The sequence below is a fragment of the Ovis aries genome, chromosome 3 (genome assembly GCF_016772045.2).
Source record: "Ovis aries strain OAR_USU_Benz2616 breed Rambouillet chromosome 3, ARS-UI_Ramb_v3.0, whole genome shotgun sequence".
Taxonomy (NCBI): domain Eukaryota; kingdom Metazoa; phylum Chordata; class Mammalia; order Artiodactyla; family Bovidae; genus Ovis; species Ovis aries.
This window is the reverse complement of record NC_056056.1, coordinates 116624516-116643438: the sequence shown is the minus strand read 5'-3', so window position 1 is coordinate 116643438 and position 18923 is coordinate 116624516. Positions and strand designations below refer to the sequence as shown.

General features: G+C 37.7%; 1 protein-coding gene across 1 annotated transcript in view; it reads right to left on the bottom strand.

The window, feature by feature from the left end:
• Positions 1-18923, bottom strand: part of PTPRQ (protein tyrosine phosphatase receptor type Q) — a 304390-nt gene that overhangs the window by 96197 nt on the left and 189270 nt on the right. The window contains exon 44 of the mRNA XM_060412482.1: positions 17409-17732. Coding sequence (XP_060268465.1) covers positions 17409-17732 — 324 coding nt within the window. The remainder of the gene's footprint in view (positions 1-17408; positions 17733-18923) is intronic.

The following is an 18923-nucleotide window of genomic DNA, read 5'->3' as shown; positions in this document are numbered from 1 at the left end:
AGTTACTATTTTAAAAAATATGGTGGTCAGGCAATGCCTGTCTAAACCTGAGACATTTAGGCAAAGATGTGAAGGAGGTGAAAGAGCGTGGGGATATTTGAAGAAAGTGTCACAGGGAGGAGAATGGCCACTGCACAGTCTCTGAGACAGGATTGTGCCCGGTATATTCTAGAAAAAGAGAGATTCCAGTGAGGCTGGAGCCAAGTGAATCAGAACGAGAGTCGGAGAAGAAATGGAGCCAGATTGTTCGGGGTCTTTAATGCCATGGCTAAAGTCTCTGTAAGAACTGCCTTCATAGACAAGAAAGAAAAAAGCCATAGTTTAATAAACTAACATCATGAACTAGAAGAAGCCTCTATAGGTTCTGATGTTCGATATCCACTCCTACCAGGATGATGGACAAAAAGTCATTATATCAAGAGCACAGATTATCTCCAGAAATCTGATTCCTACAGCTTTACAACATATATCAACTCAGTGACTGTCGGGACTATAGTTAAACCTCACTCATTGTAGCAGACAGGCAAGGGTGGTACATTATCGTTGCCCTAATAACACGGACAGTTTACTGAAAATGTCCTGTGATAAGAAAGTTGACGAAGGTTTTTTTCTGTGGTTAAGTTGATGGTAGCATGTTTTTAGAAATATTTTCAGGAAATTCTTCTATGTCTGTGTCGTCTTTGCTCTGCACTTTAGATCTCTGAGGTCTCAAATGAGAACAGATCCAAAACATTTCCCAAGAGAAACTTACAGCTAGTCTTGCAAGTGTGTCTGTAGACCAGCTCAGAAAACAGTGTGATGCCTTACTTCAGCTTCTCGTCTTTCATAGTAAAATGCCAACCCTGCATCCATTCTTTAGTACCAGCAATCAAAGCCCTCATCAGGGAGTGTCTGCCACCCCAAGCAGAGCTGAGAGGAAAACGACATTCAGAGATCATTTATGGAACACACTAACTACTTGAACTACTACATATTTTAAGTTCTGTACACAAATCAATCATTACAGAAAGGCAAGGCATTTACCCCCTGGCTGAACTGTGCTTTAATTCTTGAACTTGCCTGAAGTCTTTTTTCTCTTTTTTTTTAAAGAAATAATCACTGTTAATAATATTTGCATTTTCAGCAAACTTGATGACATTTCCTGTGTTGTTACATAAGTGTTCCCTGTGTTAAATCTTTCATGAAATATTTCCCTGAGAACATATTATATTAATCTATATTCTTGAAGAATTACAATATGATGGGAAAAGACCTTCTGATTTTGAAATAAAAAATAAACATACCTATCTAAAGTTAAATCTGAATATACTATATGCACATAGTATATAACTGAATATATATTTCATCTGTGTAGAGCACTGAAAGATAAACATCTGATTAATCCATGGATATTTTAAGAGAAATATTTAGAACACCAAAATGCTCAAAGCATATTATAGAAGAGCACCTAATTATTTTAATATTGTACAAATACTATAGTGTACTTTTAAGCAAATAATATTTTCAAGTTTCTTTTAGACAACTTTCTCTTGGAACTTATTAAAATTCCAAAAATGCATAATAAAATAATTCAGTATTATTTTTCCCTTCTATTCCAGTGTGTAATAAACTATTATTAGAGTTACATATTACAAAATTATGGGGGAATACAGAATCATCATTATGAATGTCAACTACCAAAATAAAGGCCACCAAAAGCAATAAAGGTATGGGGAGTTGAAAATATGCCAGTTTAAAAACTTAGTAATATATAAGCATCTTTGGGAGACTTTGTTTGTCTCCCCATAAACTGTCACATTCTGATTTAGGATTGTTTGTGAAATGAATCTAGTCAGTAATGGGCCAAGATATCACTATACCCTTTCTCTTATAAATCACAGCAATTTACTCAGTAGGAATGATCTATCCTTATTCTCTCATTCCCCATAATCCAATCACTTCCTCTCATAAGCACTTTCCCCCTGGTTTTCACAATAATGCATTTTCTGTAACTAACAACCATCATTTCCTGATTATCATGCTTCTATCCTTGCACAGGAATGTGGGTCCTCTCTGGGTCAGGGTCACCTTTCCCATCCATCTGTGTCCCCCTGTTAAGTGTGTTAGCTGAAAGGGGAGTCTGGATACACCATCATTTTGCCTAGTTTGTATAAAAGTTTGAGTGCCCCCAAGTCTATGCCACTTTGATTAAGAACCATCAAGTTTTGGTGTGTCTAATACAGTGCTTTTAGAATAAGCACATTCAAAGGCTTTTTAGTAATTTTGCCTGCAGCAGATCCCTGTAAATTTAATGATGAAAATGTAGAAAATTCTCTGTGGTTTTAAATGCATGCTGCAGTGACCTTCCTAAAGAATAAACATACATAAATAAATGACAGCAGCTCACAAGACAAAAAATCTTGAGTTCCATACACATTATGATTCAAACTACCCACACATCTATTTGAATTTAAGTTCAACTTAAGTTTATTTAAAGGTCCTTCACTCCAGGGTATTTTAGTTTCAGGATTTGGTACACTGGACCACCAGAGTCCTAGCTGGTGTCATCACCAAATAAAGGACTCCCATTCTTTCTTAGCTTATACAAGTATCAACAGCCTCTAAGACTGTAAGTTGAAATGCCTGAAAGAATTTGCTTTCAGTTTTACATGCCTCTCAGGTCTAAGGGGAATCTCACTGGCTGGGTGGTTTGGGTGGATTCCTTACATGTTAAACAACTCAGGGCATCAAGTGCCCTGAAAGAGTTCAGCAGTGAAACTGACCATATTGATGTGGGCCAAGAGCATCTCAGGACATATCCCACTGGTTACAATACTGCACTAGTTGGCTGTCCTTCCTGGTGATGAATGTTTCCCTAGAGCCAAGTGACTTCACTGCCCAGTATGAGACACTGCTGCTGGTGTGTGAAATATTTCCAACCATTTTACAAGACTGATTTTGTTCCAGGAGGAGCTAGATTTCCCAACAGCAAGATGGTAGCACAAAGGACAAATATTACATGCGTAAGAATCTGACCTATTAGACTGATGAGTACTGAGGATGATTCGTGGATGCCTACAGTATTAGACCTCATTGTAGGACTATTTTCTTTGATGCTGAATGAGTAATTTTCTGAATCATTTCACACTGGCTTAAGTGGGAAAAAAATAGAAAATACCGAAAAAGCCTTACTTCCAATACTAGCCATGCCAGGTAAGAATGAGAATATTCTCATATTAGTTCCACTGCTTTTATAATCAGATAATATGAGTTTTTCTAGAATTGCATTATGTTTACAAAACAACTGTCTATAACAGTGGTTCTCAAAATGTGGTCTCCACAATAGCAGCATCAATATTACCTGGGACGTTGTCAGAAAAGCAGATTCTGAGATCACATCCCTTACCTACTGAATCAGATGTGGGGAGGGCTCAGCACTCCATGCTTTAACAAGTCCTCGTAACAATTCTAATGCCTGGGGTATACGTTTAAGAGCCACAGCTCTATAATATCAATGCACAACTGGAAAAAGCTGTGGCATGGGCCCTTCAGATTAGAACTCTTGATAACAAGGATGGAAAGGCGGATTAAACTATTGCCTCTGTGAAGACTAAGGATGTAGTTAGAGGTGAAGGGCTTGGGAGCTGGTGATAAACATGGGAATGTGCATCCAGCCAACAGACACTCCACACACTGGCTGCTGGTGCTTTTCATGTATTTTATTTTATTTATTTATTTTTTATTCCTGAAGAACTCATTTTAATGAGTTGAATATCATATACTGCATTGAGTTGAGAGAGTTTGTACAACCAACGCTGTTTGGGTGTGCTTAGTCACTCAGTCATGTCCAACTCTTTGCAAACCCATGGATGGACTGCAGCCTGCCAGGCTCTCCTCTCCATGAAATTCTACAGGCAAGAATACTGGAGTGGGTTACCATTCCCTTCTCCAGAACTTTTCATGTATTTTAATTCTGGATGAACTACATAGAGAATTCTCCCTACCATCACTCCCTTCTATTTCTAAAGTTTCTAGACTAGTTAGAGGTCATCATGTTCCTTAAGAATATAAGACAACATCTGTTCTATGGTACCTTGAAGCTATATGTGGGAACAAGCTGGAATGATTTAGATAAGGCCATCACCACAGCAAAGAGGTAGGACTGAGAAAAGTGTTGATGCTTCATTCTCCCATGCACTACATGTAGGTATGATCAGTGTATAATAACTACCAAGGGTATAACTAAAGAGAAAAGAAACCAAAAATATAGTTAGAGGTCATGTGTACTAGGGCAAGTCCCATTCAATTTGTTTGAGAATGGAGACAGGTGGATTATAATTAGAAACTTGCATAGTATCTCTAGGTCTTTCTTAGATTTGGTTTTCAAAGCTAGTAATATCACATACTGATTATCCTTTAAATTTCCATTAACTGTTTGGTTTTTAGTTACTTGCTGAAAGACATCCAGTTATTCATGCAAATGCAGACTTCTAATTATTTTTATTTATATTCTAGAAAACTTGCTTTAACAACCTAACTGGCTTAACACCCTGGGAAAATTTTTGACATTACATATAGAATTGGTTTCATCAGATGTATAAGCTTTTGCATGGTAAAGAAATTATAAACAAAACAACAACCTACAGAATGGGAGAACATATTTGTAAATAATGTGACCAACAAGGACTTAATTTTCAAAATAGATAAGCAGCTCATACAATTCAACAACAGAAAACCAAATAACTCAATTGAAAAATGGGCAGACGACCTAAATAGACATTTCTCCAAAGAAGAAACACACATGGCCAAAAAGCATTAGAAATGATGCTCAATATCACTAATTAATGAGAAATACAAATCAAAACTTCAATGAGGTACCACCTCACACTGGTTAGTGTGGCCGTCATTGAAAACTCTATGAATAAAAATGCTGGAAAGGATGTAGAAAAAAGGGAACCTTTCTACACTGTTAGTGGGAATGTAAGCCACATTGGAAAAGAGTAGTGAGGTTCCTCAGCTAAAAACAGAGTTGCCATAAGATCCAGCAATCCTACTCCTGGGCATATACAGACAAAACTCTATAATTCAAAAATATGTTTGATGCAGGATACAGGATGCTTGGGGCTGGTGCATGGGGATGATCCAGAGAGATGATATGGGGTGGGAGGTGGGAGGGGGGTTCATGTTTGAGAACTCATGTACACCCGTGGTGGATTCATGTCTGTGTATGGCAAAACCAATACAGTATTGTAAAGTAAAATAAAGTAAAAATAAAAATAAAAAAAAAAAAGATACACGCATCATTCATAGCAGCACTATTCACAATAGCCAAGATATGGAAACAACCTAAATGTCCACTGACATATGACTGGATAAAGAAGCTATGGTACACGTATACTGTAGAATATTACTCAGCCATAAAAGGATGGATGAATGCCATTTGCAGCAACATGGATGCAACTAGAGAGTATCACACTTACGTAAGCAAGAAAGAGAAAGACAAATACTATATTATATCACTTATATGTGGAATCTAGACTATGCACAAATGAACCTATCCATGAAGCAGATTTACAGACATAGACAGGCTCGTGGTTACCAAGTGCGGGGAATTGGTGGAGGGATGAAGTGGGAGGTTGGGGTGAGCAGATGTAAGCTATTACATATAGAACAGATAAATGACAAGATCCTACTGTATAGCACAGATAACTATATTAAATATCGTATGATAAATAATAGAAAAGAATATGAAAAAGAATATATACATACATGCATAACTGAGTCACTTTGCTGTATGGCAGACATTTTTAAAATTTACTATTAATTGGATAATTGTTTTATAATATTGTGTTGGTTTCTGCCGTATATCAGCATGAATCAGCCATAGGTATACATGTATCCCCTCCTGTCTGAACCTCCCTCTCACCCCATCCCACCCTTCTAGGTTGTCACAGAGCACCAGATTTGAGCTCCCTATATCATACAGCAAATTTCCGCTGGCTATCTAATTTTACATATGGTGATGTATATGTTTCAATGCCACTCTCTCAGTTTGTCCTACCCTCTCTTTCCCCTAGTGTTTCCACAAGTCTGCTCTCTGTGTCTTGTATAGCAGAAATTAATGCAACATTGCAAACCAACTATACTTCAACAAAAAATTAAAAAATACAGAGTTGAATACTTTATTATATAGCTTAATTTTATATGCATGCTGTAATTTCCTTTAAATTATGATCTTACCTATCTTCCCTCTGTAATCCTACTTAACATATTCCACCTCTTAGTACTTTCACACCACCATGAGGCTTTGCTAGTCAAGATCTAAGAGCACAAGCTCTGTCTTAGAAATGAATGAGGCTCATGGATAAACTGATGTGTATAAAGCTCTCAGACTAATACCAGCACATAGTAAACCCTTGCTAAGCTCAGTTACTGCTGTCACTATTAACTATCCAGCCAAGGGGTCTCAGCTCAGTTACTGGGCCCAACCAAAACGTGCCCTACCCTACCAGACATAGCAATCCTACACTTTCTTCAGGAATGGGAGTTTCCTGTGGTCATATCCCTAATTCTTCTATAAATGCAGAAGAAAAGAGACCTGAAAATCTGTTAACTCAGGGCCTAATACTAAGGCAGCCCCAAACTGAGGCGAATGACCAGAAATCACCAAGAATCAAACTTACTTCACAATTCTTTCTGAACCAAAAGAAAGAGGGTTCTCAGAAAAGTCAGAATAAATTCAACATGAGATTTGAAGTTTGAGATGAGAAAGTAGGAGAATTCATCAAATTAATAAAAGATAAAATACTGCTAAATATTATTGGGAGAAACATTTTTTTCTCCTTTTATCCTTTTGATAAACCAAATTTTCTATAACACTGATGATTGAGAAAAAAAATATAATAATCATTCTTATCCTTTTAGCGATTTTTAGCAATTTTACTGAAAAACATATTCTACATGCTTATGTAATAGGATTTTAAAATATTTTTATTTATATTCTGGAAAACTGGTAATAACCTGACAAATGTTCTTTTAAATTAAATATACAGTTGAATCCTTTAAAAATAATTTTATATAATCACTATTATGTTCTTTAAACTATGATTTCACCTAAATATCTTTTCTAAACATATTTAGCAGCCCAAATTTAGACAGTTCTCCTTTGCCTTCTTCATGAACTATCAACCTATTTTATTCCACTTCATAAATTCATTAACAATTTATTATCTCAGTTAATTATTCGGGTACTGTTAAAACTTCAATTCACTCTGAAATTTATGAAGAAATTATTTTCTTTCACAGTTTGAAATCCTCAATTTATGTCCACACTTCTTCCCTGTAAGCAGTAATTCATACTTACGTTAATGAAAAAACACATATCAACAATATAAAATATACTGGTTTGTGAAAAAGAAGCTGGACATGTCACACATGAATAGAAACTGACTGGGAGAATTTTAATTTTGACAGGCACCATGCAAATATTTGAAAGACAATTTGACGAAAAGAAAATTTGAAGAAAATGAGTATGAATGATTTTGCAGTGGAGAATTTTGACATTGAAATACTTTCACATCAAAGTCAATGCCTTCCTTGAGTCCAAATGTCACATTCATTCAGTCTTAAATACTGAGTAGGCATAAAGAGTAGAAACATACATAAGACATCATCACGGGTCAGCTCTGTCTTTAAGGAGCTCAGAGTTCCACAGAAGAGGTAAATAATTATGTTGCAATAGGTTCAGTGTTTAGAAATAACTTTTGGAAGGTGGGAGTAGAAAGAGGAATTGACAGAAGGCTTTGCAGAGGAGATATTTGGCGTGAAACATAAAGAAAAGGCCTTTTGGTCTCCAAAAGTGGACAGGAAGGACAGTAAGAAAGAGCAGCAAAGATTCTGGAGCACAACGGGGAAACAGTGAGGGGTGTGTGGGGAATATAAGCAAAAATCTTAGGTAATCTTATCAGTTCAGTTCAGTCGCTCAGTCGTGTCTGACTCTTTGCGACCCCATGAATCGCAGCACACCAGGCCTCCCTGTCCATCCCCAACTGCCGGAGTTCACTCAAACTCACGTCTATCGAGTTAGTGATGCCATCCAGCCATCTCATCCTCTGTCGTCCCCTTCTTCTCCTGTCCCCAATCCCTCCAAGAATCAGGGTCTTTTCCAATGAGTCAACTCTTTGCGTGAGGTGGCCAAAGTACTGGAGTTTCAGCTTTAGCATCAGTCCTTCCAGTGAATATTCAGGACTGATTTCCTTTAGGATAGATTGGATCTCCTTGCAGTCCGAGGGCTCTCAAGAGTCTTCCTTCAACACAATTCACAAGCATCAGTTCTTCGGTGCTCAGCTTTCTTTATAGTCCAGCTCTCACATCCATACATGACTACTGGAAAAACCATAGCTTTGACTAGATGGACCTTTGTTGGCAAAGTAATGACTCTGCTTTTTAATAAGCTGTCTAGGTTGGTCATAACTTTTCTTCCAAGGAGTAAGCATCTTTTAATTTCATGGCTGCAGTCACCGTCTGCAGTGATTTTGGTAATCTTATAGAGCATATCAAAAGGAAACAGAAAACCACCAAAGATTTTAGAGAAATAACAAATAGGTATATTCAAAATCTAGGTTTAGGTGGAGGGTAGAGAAAATGAGAACAGAAAGACCATTTAGATATTTTTTGTAATAATCTATGAGGTGTATTTTAACAGTATGAATTTAGAGACCCGTAACAGAGAAACCTACAAAATTCAAGAAATATTTAGAAGGGAAATTTGGTTCAGGTATGGACTGAGGAGTGGGGATGGCTAAAAAGAATTAAGAATGATTCCTAGATCCCTCACTTGAACACTTAGATGAACAACGTATAATACACTGAAACAGAACATCTAGGAGACGGCAGGTAGTGGGGCAGGAAGAATAGTAATGTGGGGCTCCAGATGCCTCTGGAGACCTAACTGGTCATACTAGTAACTTCAATCTATAGTCTAGGGGAGAGAGATGTCATCCTGAATTACACATTCGGGAGTCTTGGGTAACTAACTTAAAAGATTTTCGACAGCAACTAATTAATTTTTCAGAAGTACAACCATCAGGTCTAGAATAAATTATATTCGCTTCCTCTGCTGGCAACAGGATAGAGCCTGTTGTAAAAACCCACTGCCACCAACTGGGCTTCTTCATGTCATGAGTTATATTTTCCTATTTATGGCTGACATTTCTTATCAGCCATAATTGCCTCTTTATAGAAAGTAGACTATCTCCCTCTATTATGATAGCATTCACATTGTAAGTTCATTACACCATTTAGAAGATATTAAGAAAAACAATTGAATATATAATAATGCATCAACAATGTCTCATCTTTTAAGATGTTAAAGACTGCTTTGCCCTCTATTTGGCTTTCTTCTTTTTAAATCATAAAGTTGCATTCCTTGGAAGCTTCTTTGATGAGGCATGTTTTCCTGAATTTTTTTTTTTTTAACCTAACAGATGTTTGGGTAGTTAAAATTCCTCATGAGTATGGTATCCCGTGGTTTTCACAACCTAAGAGCTACCCCAGGAATTTTCCTTTCTTGCTGGTTTCCAGTCTTGGTGGTCTATAGGAGATGCACATTATGAGAGTCCCATTTCATTCCATACTAATTTCACACCCACACTCTTTTAAAATTGTACACTTCCTCAGCATTATAAGTACCTATTGTGGACCGCAGAGAAATTTAACAACTTTCTATTCTCTATTCCTCCCCCCCCACACAACTAATATCCCTTTTGAGTCTAAGTTTAATCAAGAGAAGGAAGAGATGAGTAAAATAATCTGGAAGCCTTTCATGTTTCAAGTTAAGTATTTCTGCCATTTGTATTTTCTGTGCTTATGTTTGTAGCTATGCATACTCAGTGTGAAGAAGAGAGCAATAGCTATTATACAGATGATTTAAGCAGAAAAGCAATTTGGCTTCAATTATCTAGATCAGAGTAGGTGGGAGGAAGAAATGCTTGCTTGGGTTGGCTGAATATTGTTACTTTTATTCACATCAGTGTACAGAGGTTGATCCAGATTCAGAAAACAACCCCATTTAATTCTCAGCTTGCATTCTAACATTGTTCCCTGCGTCTTCAATTTGAGTGCTCTTCTTTATGAGCTCTCCATAAGCCATTTTAGAACATTTTATAATATTATTCCAAGTGGGTGGTCTTTTTATTTGAGCTATTCACATGTTGAATCATTTGACCTGAAACTAGCCATCAATTACTAGCTCCTTATCAAAGAAGCTCCAGGTTTTGATCAAGAGGTTCTGGTAGTAAGTGCTTAGGCACAACTTGATGCCATTAGAATAACCTGCATGAAGTTTCAATGCTGATTTTATGTTATTTAATGTTCTCTTTAATTCACAGAAATGACTCATTTTCATAATTTTTCTATATTATAAAATGACATAATACTTTTTTGAATCAATAACAGATAAAAGATACTTGGTAAATTTCTTCATCCAGATTACCTTTTGCTTACAAAATATCTGTAATGCTTTTCAACTTTGGTATGCAGAATCAACATCTAATCCTTATTTACTTTATTTAATCTTAAAAATATTACTGCTCTTCAAGATTTTTGTTGCTTGACTATTCTAGTTTCTCTTATTCTTATACAATATGTTAGCTCACTATATATACTGTCTTTTAACAATATATATATATAGTGTGTTTTCATTTTTCATATTAAATGCCACCTCAGAGTATCTCTCCTTGGCTTAATAACACGTTTTTTACTGTACATTTATAAAATTCATTTATCATTAGAAAAATGTCAACTTCATTTATGAAACTAAATGAAAAGTGACCAATTCATTCTTATAACTTTAAAAATTAATTTATTGTTCCTACCCCCATATGAATACTCAGCTGAAAAGTTGTAAGTCTGAGAATGCCAGGAAAAATAATCTTTCTGTTGTCACAAATGCTGAAATATACTAATATTTTCACTTTTCTCTTAATCACAGTGGTAGAAACACAACTGTATTCTCTTTTCTATTTTATTGATAAACTGAATAGAAAATGAGTTCTTAAGGATAAAGAAAAAGAAAAGGGGATAAAAGTAGTATAGAAAGTCTACTTAACTATTAATATTTTTCACGACCAGTTATTCTCTGATGGATAGTTTAAATTGTGGCAATGAGATACCAGACTAAAAGAGAGGAAAAGTGTCAGATAAAATTCACACTGGTATTCCACACAAAGGTACTCTTTGGATTAGTCATCAAGTAAAGATCTGGGAGTTGGAGTGAAAAAAGCCAAGATTATCCTCTCCATTGCATCAAGAACCAACAAACTAATCAACCAACCACCAATGGCAAAGGAATACCTCCTAATAAAATGAAAAAAATAATGCTATTTTTTTTTAAAAAAGGCTCACACTAATCGTGAAATATTTGAAGTAGTCTACCACCATTCTTATGGCAGAAAGTGAAGAGGAACTAAAAGCCTCTTGATGAAAGCGAAAGAGGAGAGTGAAAAAGCTGGCTTAAAGCTCAACATTCAGAAAACGAAGATCATGGCATCTGGTCCCATCACTTCATGCCAAATAGATGGGGAAACAGTGGAAACAGTGTCAGACTTTATTTTTTTGGGCTTCAAAATCACTGCAGATGGTGACTGCAGCCATGAAATTAAAAGACGCTTACTCCTTGGAAGGAAAGCTATGATAACCTAGATAGCATATTCAAAAGCGGAGACATTACTTTGCCGACTGAGGTCCATCTAGTCAAGGCTATGGTTTTTCCAGTAGTCATGTATGGATGTGAGAGTTGGACTGTGAAGAAGGCTTAGCGCTGAAGAATTGATGCTTTTGAACTGTGGTGTTGGAGAAGATTCTTGAGAGTCCCTTTGACTGTAAGGAGATCCAACCAGTCCATTCTGAAGATCAGCCCTGGGATGTCTTTGGAAGGAATGATGCTAAAGCTGAAACTCCAGTACTTGGCCACCTCATGCAAAGAGTTGACTCATTGGAAAAGACTGATGCTGGAGGGATTGGGGTCAGGAGGAGAAGGGGACAACCAAGGATGAGATGGCTGGATGGCATCACTGACTCAATGGATATGAGTCTGAGTGAACTCCGGGAGATGGTGATGGACAAGGAGGCCTGGTGTGCTGCGATTCATGGGGTCACAAAGAGTCGGACACGACTGAGCGACTGAACTGAACTGAACTGAACCACCATTCTTTAGACCAGAATGAGCAAAGTAGCACAGCAGAGAGCTGAAAATGACCAAATTCTAGTGAGTGGGTCATAGACCTTAAGGGTGGAGAGGGAGAGAAGGGACTCTGGTAGAAGCAATGACACTCAAGTGGAAGACTCCCAAATTTTCAGGATTAAGAATGTGGGATTCTCATCTGTCAAGGCAGGAGACACAGGTTCGATCCCTGATCCAGGAAAATCCCACAGAGCAATCCAGTCCATTCGCCACAACTACTGAATGTGCTCTAGCGCCCAGGAGCTACAACTACTGAGCCCACGCGCCACGACTACCGGAACCTGCACGCCCCAGAGCCTGTGCTGCACAACAGAGGAGCTGCCGCAGTGAGAAGCCCCCGCACCACAACCAGAGAGTAGGGCCTGCTTGCTGCAACCAGAGAAACAAACCTGCATGGCAATGAAGACCCAACACAGCCAAAAATAAATAAATAAATAAAATTATAAAATTTAAAAAAAATTTAAATATGTAACTTAAAAAGAAAGAATGTGGGATTTTGTAAAAAGCCAACTTCCTAGTTTCCTTTACCAGCGTTTGAATTGATCAGGTAAGCCATGTAGTACTAACTGAACATCTACCACCACCCTGTCTAGAGTGCTCAAGGAGATGAGGCATTTACAGACTCCAATTCCTGGCTCGCTGTAGGAGGAAGAAGCAGCTACTATCCAAGGGAGATACTCAGAAGGAGAAGGGCAGGGAGCCTCAGTGGCTGCAGATGTACAGGCATAGGGTCTATTTTAACCCAAGTAAGTAATGTGAATGTGAGTCACCCAGTCGTGCCCGACTCTTTGCAACCTGTGGAGCCGACCAGGCTCCTCTGTCCATGGGATTCTCCAGACAAGAATACTGGAGTGGGAAGCCATTCCCTCCTCCAGGGGATCTTCCCAGCCCAGGGATCGAACTCAGGTCTCCTGCATTGCAGGCAGATCCTTTACTATCTGAGCCGCCAGGGAAGCCCATTTTAACCAAAGGTAGCAAACTAGTTGCCCACAGGCCAGATCTGGACTACTGACGTGTCTGGTTTGAAAAGCTGAAAGTTTTTACATTTAAAACAACTTGTTACAACAAGAAGTTGAGTATTTTCACCATAAAAAATTTAGCTTTCCTATTTCTCTGAATACATCCTACATCCTAATAGCATGATTTTCTGTATGACAGTAATCAGCCAGGGCTGAGTAGTGGTTGCCCCATAGACAGCACCTTTTGTTAATCTGCCATGGTGTTCACCTCTCTCAATCACCTTACATCAGCAGGCTGCTTCATTCATTACGGTACTTGTATGATGTACCTGTCACAGTTGTCCCTGTGACTTTAACATGTATTAATTCAGTGTCCCATTCTTCTCTCACTTGTAATTCTGATTATTGTTATTGGCTGAAGCAACTAAAATTCCTCACTTTACCTATGTTCTAATCTCTAAGCATCTGTTTCTTTCTGTCGTCTAGTCACTTAGATTGTAAGAGTTATTTCTTCTCCAAGTTAACAGAGTAAACATAACTACTTATTGACTAAACAGCTTGATTTTTCCCCCATATTTCCCTTTTCTTTGTTATGGCACTGTCATCCTCTCTATTCCCTGCTTTGGAAAAGAGTTCATGCTCCCGCATCCATTTTAGCTTATTCAATCAAGTTTAACTCCTTCAGGAGATATTTATGGAGTGTGTACTGTTGACAGGTATCATTCTAGGCAACAAGGAAATAGTAATGATCAAGACAAATTCTAAAAATAAGCAAATACATAAAAATAAAAATGATCAGGTAATTATAAATTTTCATTAAGATGATATTCTTGAAATACACTGCATGGCTCTTTTAGATGGGGTGGTCAGGGAAATTCATTCTGAGTAGGAATCATTCAAGCAGAAGTATACATTATAAAAAGCTGCTCACGCAAAGATGGACACGGAAAAGCATTCCAATGCAAAGGAACAGGGCATGCAAAGCCCTAAGTTCTAGGACTTCAGTGTGTTCAAGCAACACAAAAATTATCCAGTATGAGTGGAGGATAATGGGAATATGATAATGAGGATATGATAGTGAGATATCATAGTGAGATATCATAGTGAGATATCATAATGAGATAATGAGGATATGATAATGAGAATATGATAAGATAATAAGGATAAAGGGGAAATGATAATGGATGAGGTTAGAGAGTTAGGTAAGAATCAAGTCACATAAGGGCTTTGTTGAACATATTAAGAAATTTCAATTGTATTTCAAGAGCAATGGAGATTCATTGAAAAGCTTTATACAAGCAAGTGACATCATATGATTTACATTTTTACAAGATGAGTATGAAAGCCAAGGAGGTCAGTTAGGTTAAGGCAGTGGTAGCAGTAAAGAAGGACAGGACTAATAGTGCAAAAGGAGGGATGTCTTTAGACAGTATGGTAAAAATAAGTCACTAGCAGAGTAGAGGAGGAAAAGAAGAGTGCAAGATTCTCCTTTTCTACATTTGGATACTGAGAAGCCTTAGTGTTTAGATCACATTAATTTTGAGATGATATTAGACACATCTGCCCAATGATGTCAGTTCATCAGATACATACTGATTAGGTTCTAGGGAGCAGTCAGACCTAAAAGTAGATATTTGAGAATGATCACTATATGGTTAGTTCAGTCACTCAGTCGTGTCTGACTCTTTGCGACCCCATGAATCGCAGCACGCCAGGCCTCCCTATCCATCACCAACTCCCGGAGTTCACCCAAACTCTACGTCCATCGAGTCGGTGATGCCATCCAGCCATCTCATCCTCTGTCATCCCCTTTTCCTCCTGCCCCAATCCCTCCCAGCATTAGTATTTTCCAAAGAGTCAACTCTTCGCATGAGGTGGCCAAAGTACTGGAGTTTCAGCTTTAGCATCATTCCTTCCAGAGGACACCCAGGACTGATCTCCTTTAGAATGGACTGGTTGGATCTCCTTGCAGTCCATGGGACTCTCAGGAGTCTTCTTCAACACCACAGTTCAAAAGCATCAATTTTTGGCACTCAGCTTTCTTCACAGTCCAACTCTCACATCCACACATGACCACTGGAAAACTCATAGCCTTGACTAGACGGACCTTTCCTGGCAAAGTAATGTCTCTGCTTTTTAATATGCTGTCTAGGTTGGTCATAACTTTCCTTCCAAAGAGTAAGTGTCTTTTCATTTCATGGCTGTAATCACCATCTACAGTGATTTTGGAGCCCAAAAGATAAAGTCTGACACGGTTTCCACTGTTTCCCCATCTATTTTCCATGAAGTGATGGGACCAGATGCCATGATCTTCGTTTTCTGAAAGTTGAGCTTTAAGCCAACTTTTTCACTCTCCTCTTTCACTTTCATCAAGAGGCTTTTGAGTTCCTCTTCACTTTCTGCCATAAGGGTGGTGTCATCTGCATATCTGAAGTTATTGATATTTCTCCCGGCAACCTTGATTCCAGCTTGTGCTTCCTCCAGCCCAGCGTTTCACATGATGTACTCTGCATAGAAGTTAAATAAGCAGGTTGACAATATACAGCCTTGAAATACTCCTTTTCTTATTTGGAACTAGTCTGTTGTTCCATGTCCAGTTCTAACTGTTGCTTCCCTGACCTGCATACAGATTTCTCAAGAGGCAGGTCAGGTGGTCTGGTATTCCCATCTCTTTCAGAATTTTCCACTTTCTTGTGATCCACACAGTCAAAGGCTTTGGCATAGTCAATAAAGCAGAAATAGATCTTTTTCTGAAACTCTCTTGCTTTTCCATGATCCAGCAGATGTTGGCAATTTGATCTCTGGTTCCTCTGCCTTTTCTAAAACCAACTTGAACATCTAGAAGTTCACGGTTCACGTATTGCTGAAGCCTGGCTTGGAGAATTTTGAGCATTACTTTACTAGCATGTGAGATGAGTGCAATTGTGCGGTAGTTTGAGCCTTCTTTGGCATTGACTTTCTTTGGGATTGGAATGAAAACTGACCTTTTCCAGTCCTGTGGCCACTGTGGAGTTTTCCAAATTTGCTGGCATATTGAGTGCAGCACTTTCACAGCATCATCTTTCAGGATTTGAAATAGCTCCACTGGAATTCCATCACCTCCACTAGCTTTGTTCTTCGTGATGCTTTCTAAGGCCCACTTGTCTTCACGTTCCAGGATGTCTGGCTCTAGGTGAGTGATCACACCTTCATAATTATCTGGGTCGTGAAGATCTTTTCTGTACAGTTCTTCTGTGCATTCTTGCCACCTCTTCTTACTGTATAAGGAGACTTTAAAGCCATAGGACAGGATGAAGTCTCTTAAGGTAAGATCTCCTAGGTATTATGCATTGATAAAGAAAAGGGCCAACTATGTATCTTTGAGCACTCCAACATTTAGATTTGAAAAATGAGAAAGAGAGAGAATAAGCAAAGGAAACTGAGAAAGAGCTATCAGGGAGGTAAGAGAAAAGCCAGAGGGCAGACCTTACAGAAACCGAGTCCAAGTGCCCCAGAGGAGAGAGGGAACAATTGTACTGAAGGCTGAGTTGTCTGGATTCTATCACAAATGCTTAATTGCATTAACAAACATTCATTGAATATTTACTATACCAACATTATTCTAGGTACCCTTGGGAATAGTAACAAGAGACACATTTAGTGACCCCCCCCCCACCAAAAAAATAAAAGCTCTGGATCAAAGTTTATTTCACTCTTTATAAAGATCTACAATAGCATCAATGAAACTCCATGTGCATGTGTATGAATGTGTGTGTGTGTGTGTGTGTGCGCGCGCACGTACACGCATAAGCCTACAATCACTGACAAGGTGGTAAAGCCTGACTTAAAAGCAGCAGAGCTTCCAGATATGAAGGGAAAATGTAGGCAAAGCCAAAGGGTACTCAGTGGCCATCAGTACAGCCTGATGAGAAGCCACAGAGAAGACCATAATGCTTTGTTGCAATGTAAGACTCTATGACCTTGATACAATTCTGCAGTTTGAGAAAAGCCCTAATAATGGCTTAAATTGAATTTCCTGTTAGGATTCAATTCAATAAAAATTAAATGCTATGATGGTGATGATGTTATTTAAGCAAGTAGGACAACCAGTTAATTTAAAAATATAAAACTAATATAAAACAAGAGCAATCTTTACCTATATTCTGAAAGACTTCTATGGAAAAACATTTAAAGAGCTTTTTCTTGAATCCAAAATTAATATATACATACATACAGAGGACAATACTTACGACCAGGCAGGGTTTGGGTAGATATCCAATTTGAAGCATTGCCATAGCCAGCATTGGTGCTGGCAGCCACTTGGAATCTATACCATCTAAATTTCTTCAATCCATATACTGTCTCTTCAGTTAGGTGAGCTTCATAGAGGTACTGAATTTTTTGATGTTCAATACATTCTTCAGAGTCCCATTCTCTGCATCTTTTAGCCCGAAGTTGAGTGGTAATCTTGTAGTTTTGGAAGTAGCCAAAGATAGTGTCGGGTCTCATCCATGTCAATGTTGCACTAGTTGACTGAACATTAGAAAAAGCAATATTCATGGGAACACTGGGAACTAAAAATTAAAGGGGAAAAATGAAAAAAAAAAAAAGAATTAATGAACACTGTGTAAATGGGATGAAGAAACAGGATTTACAATTTTTTTTTTTTTTTTTTTTACTATGCATGTAGTGGTGATCTCTTATTACAACTGCCCTTAGATTAATACGCCCACATTTAATGAGCAGGAACTTAAGGCGATGCTTTGGAGAGCAATGATTCTAAGGGCTAGGGGACAAAACAATTGTGATATTTTTATTTCTAATTTTGCTCCCAAATTTACTTACAAGTTGCTTATAAAAACTTACTTTAGTTCCTTATATAAACACTGGTACAAAGGAAAAATTGCATGGTTATATAACACTATGTATTTTCAGAGGTATGGTCTGAGTTTTACTATTCAATTCCCAAGAAAGACATTCTTATATTTAAATGACTAGATAGATATAAGCCCATCTTACAGTAAATGCTGATTATAAAATAAAGAAACATTATTGACTGAATTAATAATTTATATAATTGGGTGATTTTTATTTTATGTTGCACATATTTAAAATTAGTAAAACTCTTTCTAGAATATCATCAACCACACTGACATTGACACACACAGAATAAGGTATCATCTACAATAATATGGTCCTACTTGGGATCATTATCAGATTTCACATTATCTACTGGTTTATTATATGCATACTACGTATCAGGCTCTGGGACTGGTGTTAGGAAATCAAAATACGCAAGCTTATGTTTTGTTTTCAAGTAGCCACTTATTAGACAAGAAATGTAAGTGTATTATAGTGGGAAATATAAAAGAACAATGACTTCAGTGACACGAGCACTTTCTTCAGCCATGCCTGTCCTTATCTGTGTGCAAGGACCTTCGCTCAGAAGGCTGAGATAGGAATGAACAATGATTTGTATGAAAATTACACTATTCATAAAAACATTATGTTAATGTATGCATTAAAGATAAAATTAAAAAATAAATGAGTTAGAAAATTATTCATTAAAAACTCATTCATTCCTAAACATATCACATTCAGATTTCAGGAAATACCCCCACCAAAGAAGCCCGACAAAACAGACAGTATTTTCCATGACGACTGCATGAGTGCGTGCTCAGTCTCTAAGTTGTATCCGACTCTTCGCGAACCCATGGACTGTAGCCCACCAGGCTCCTCTGCCCATGGGATTTCCCAGGGAGGAA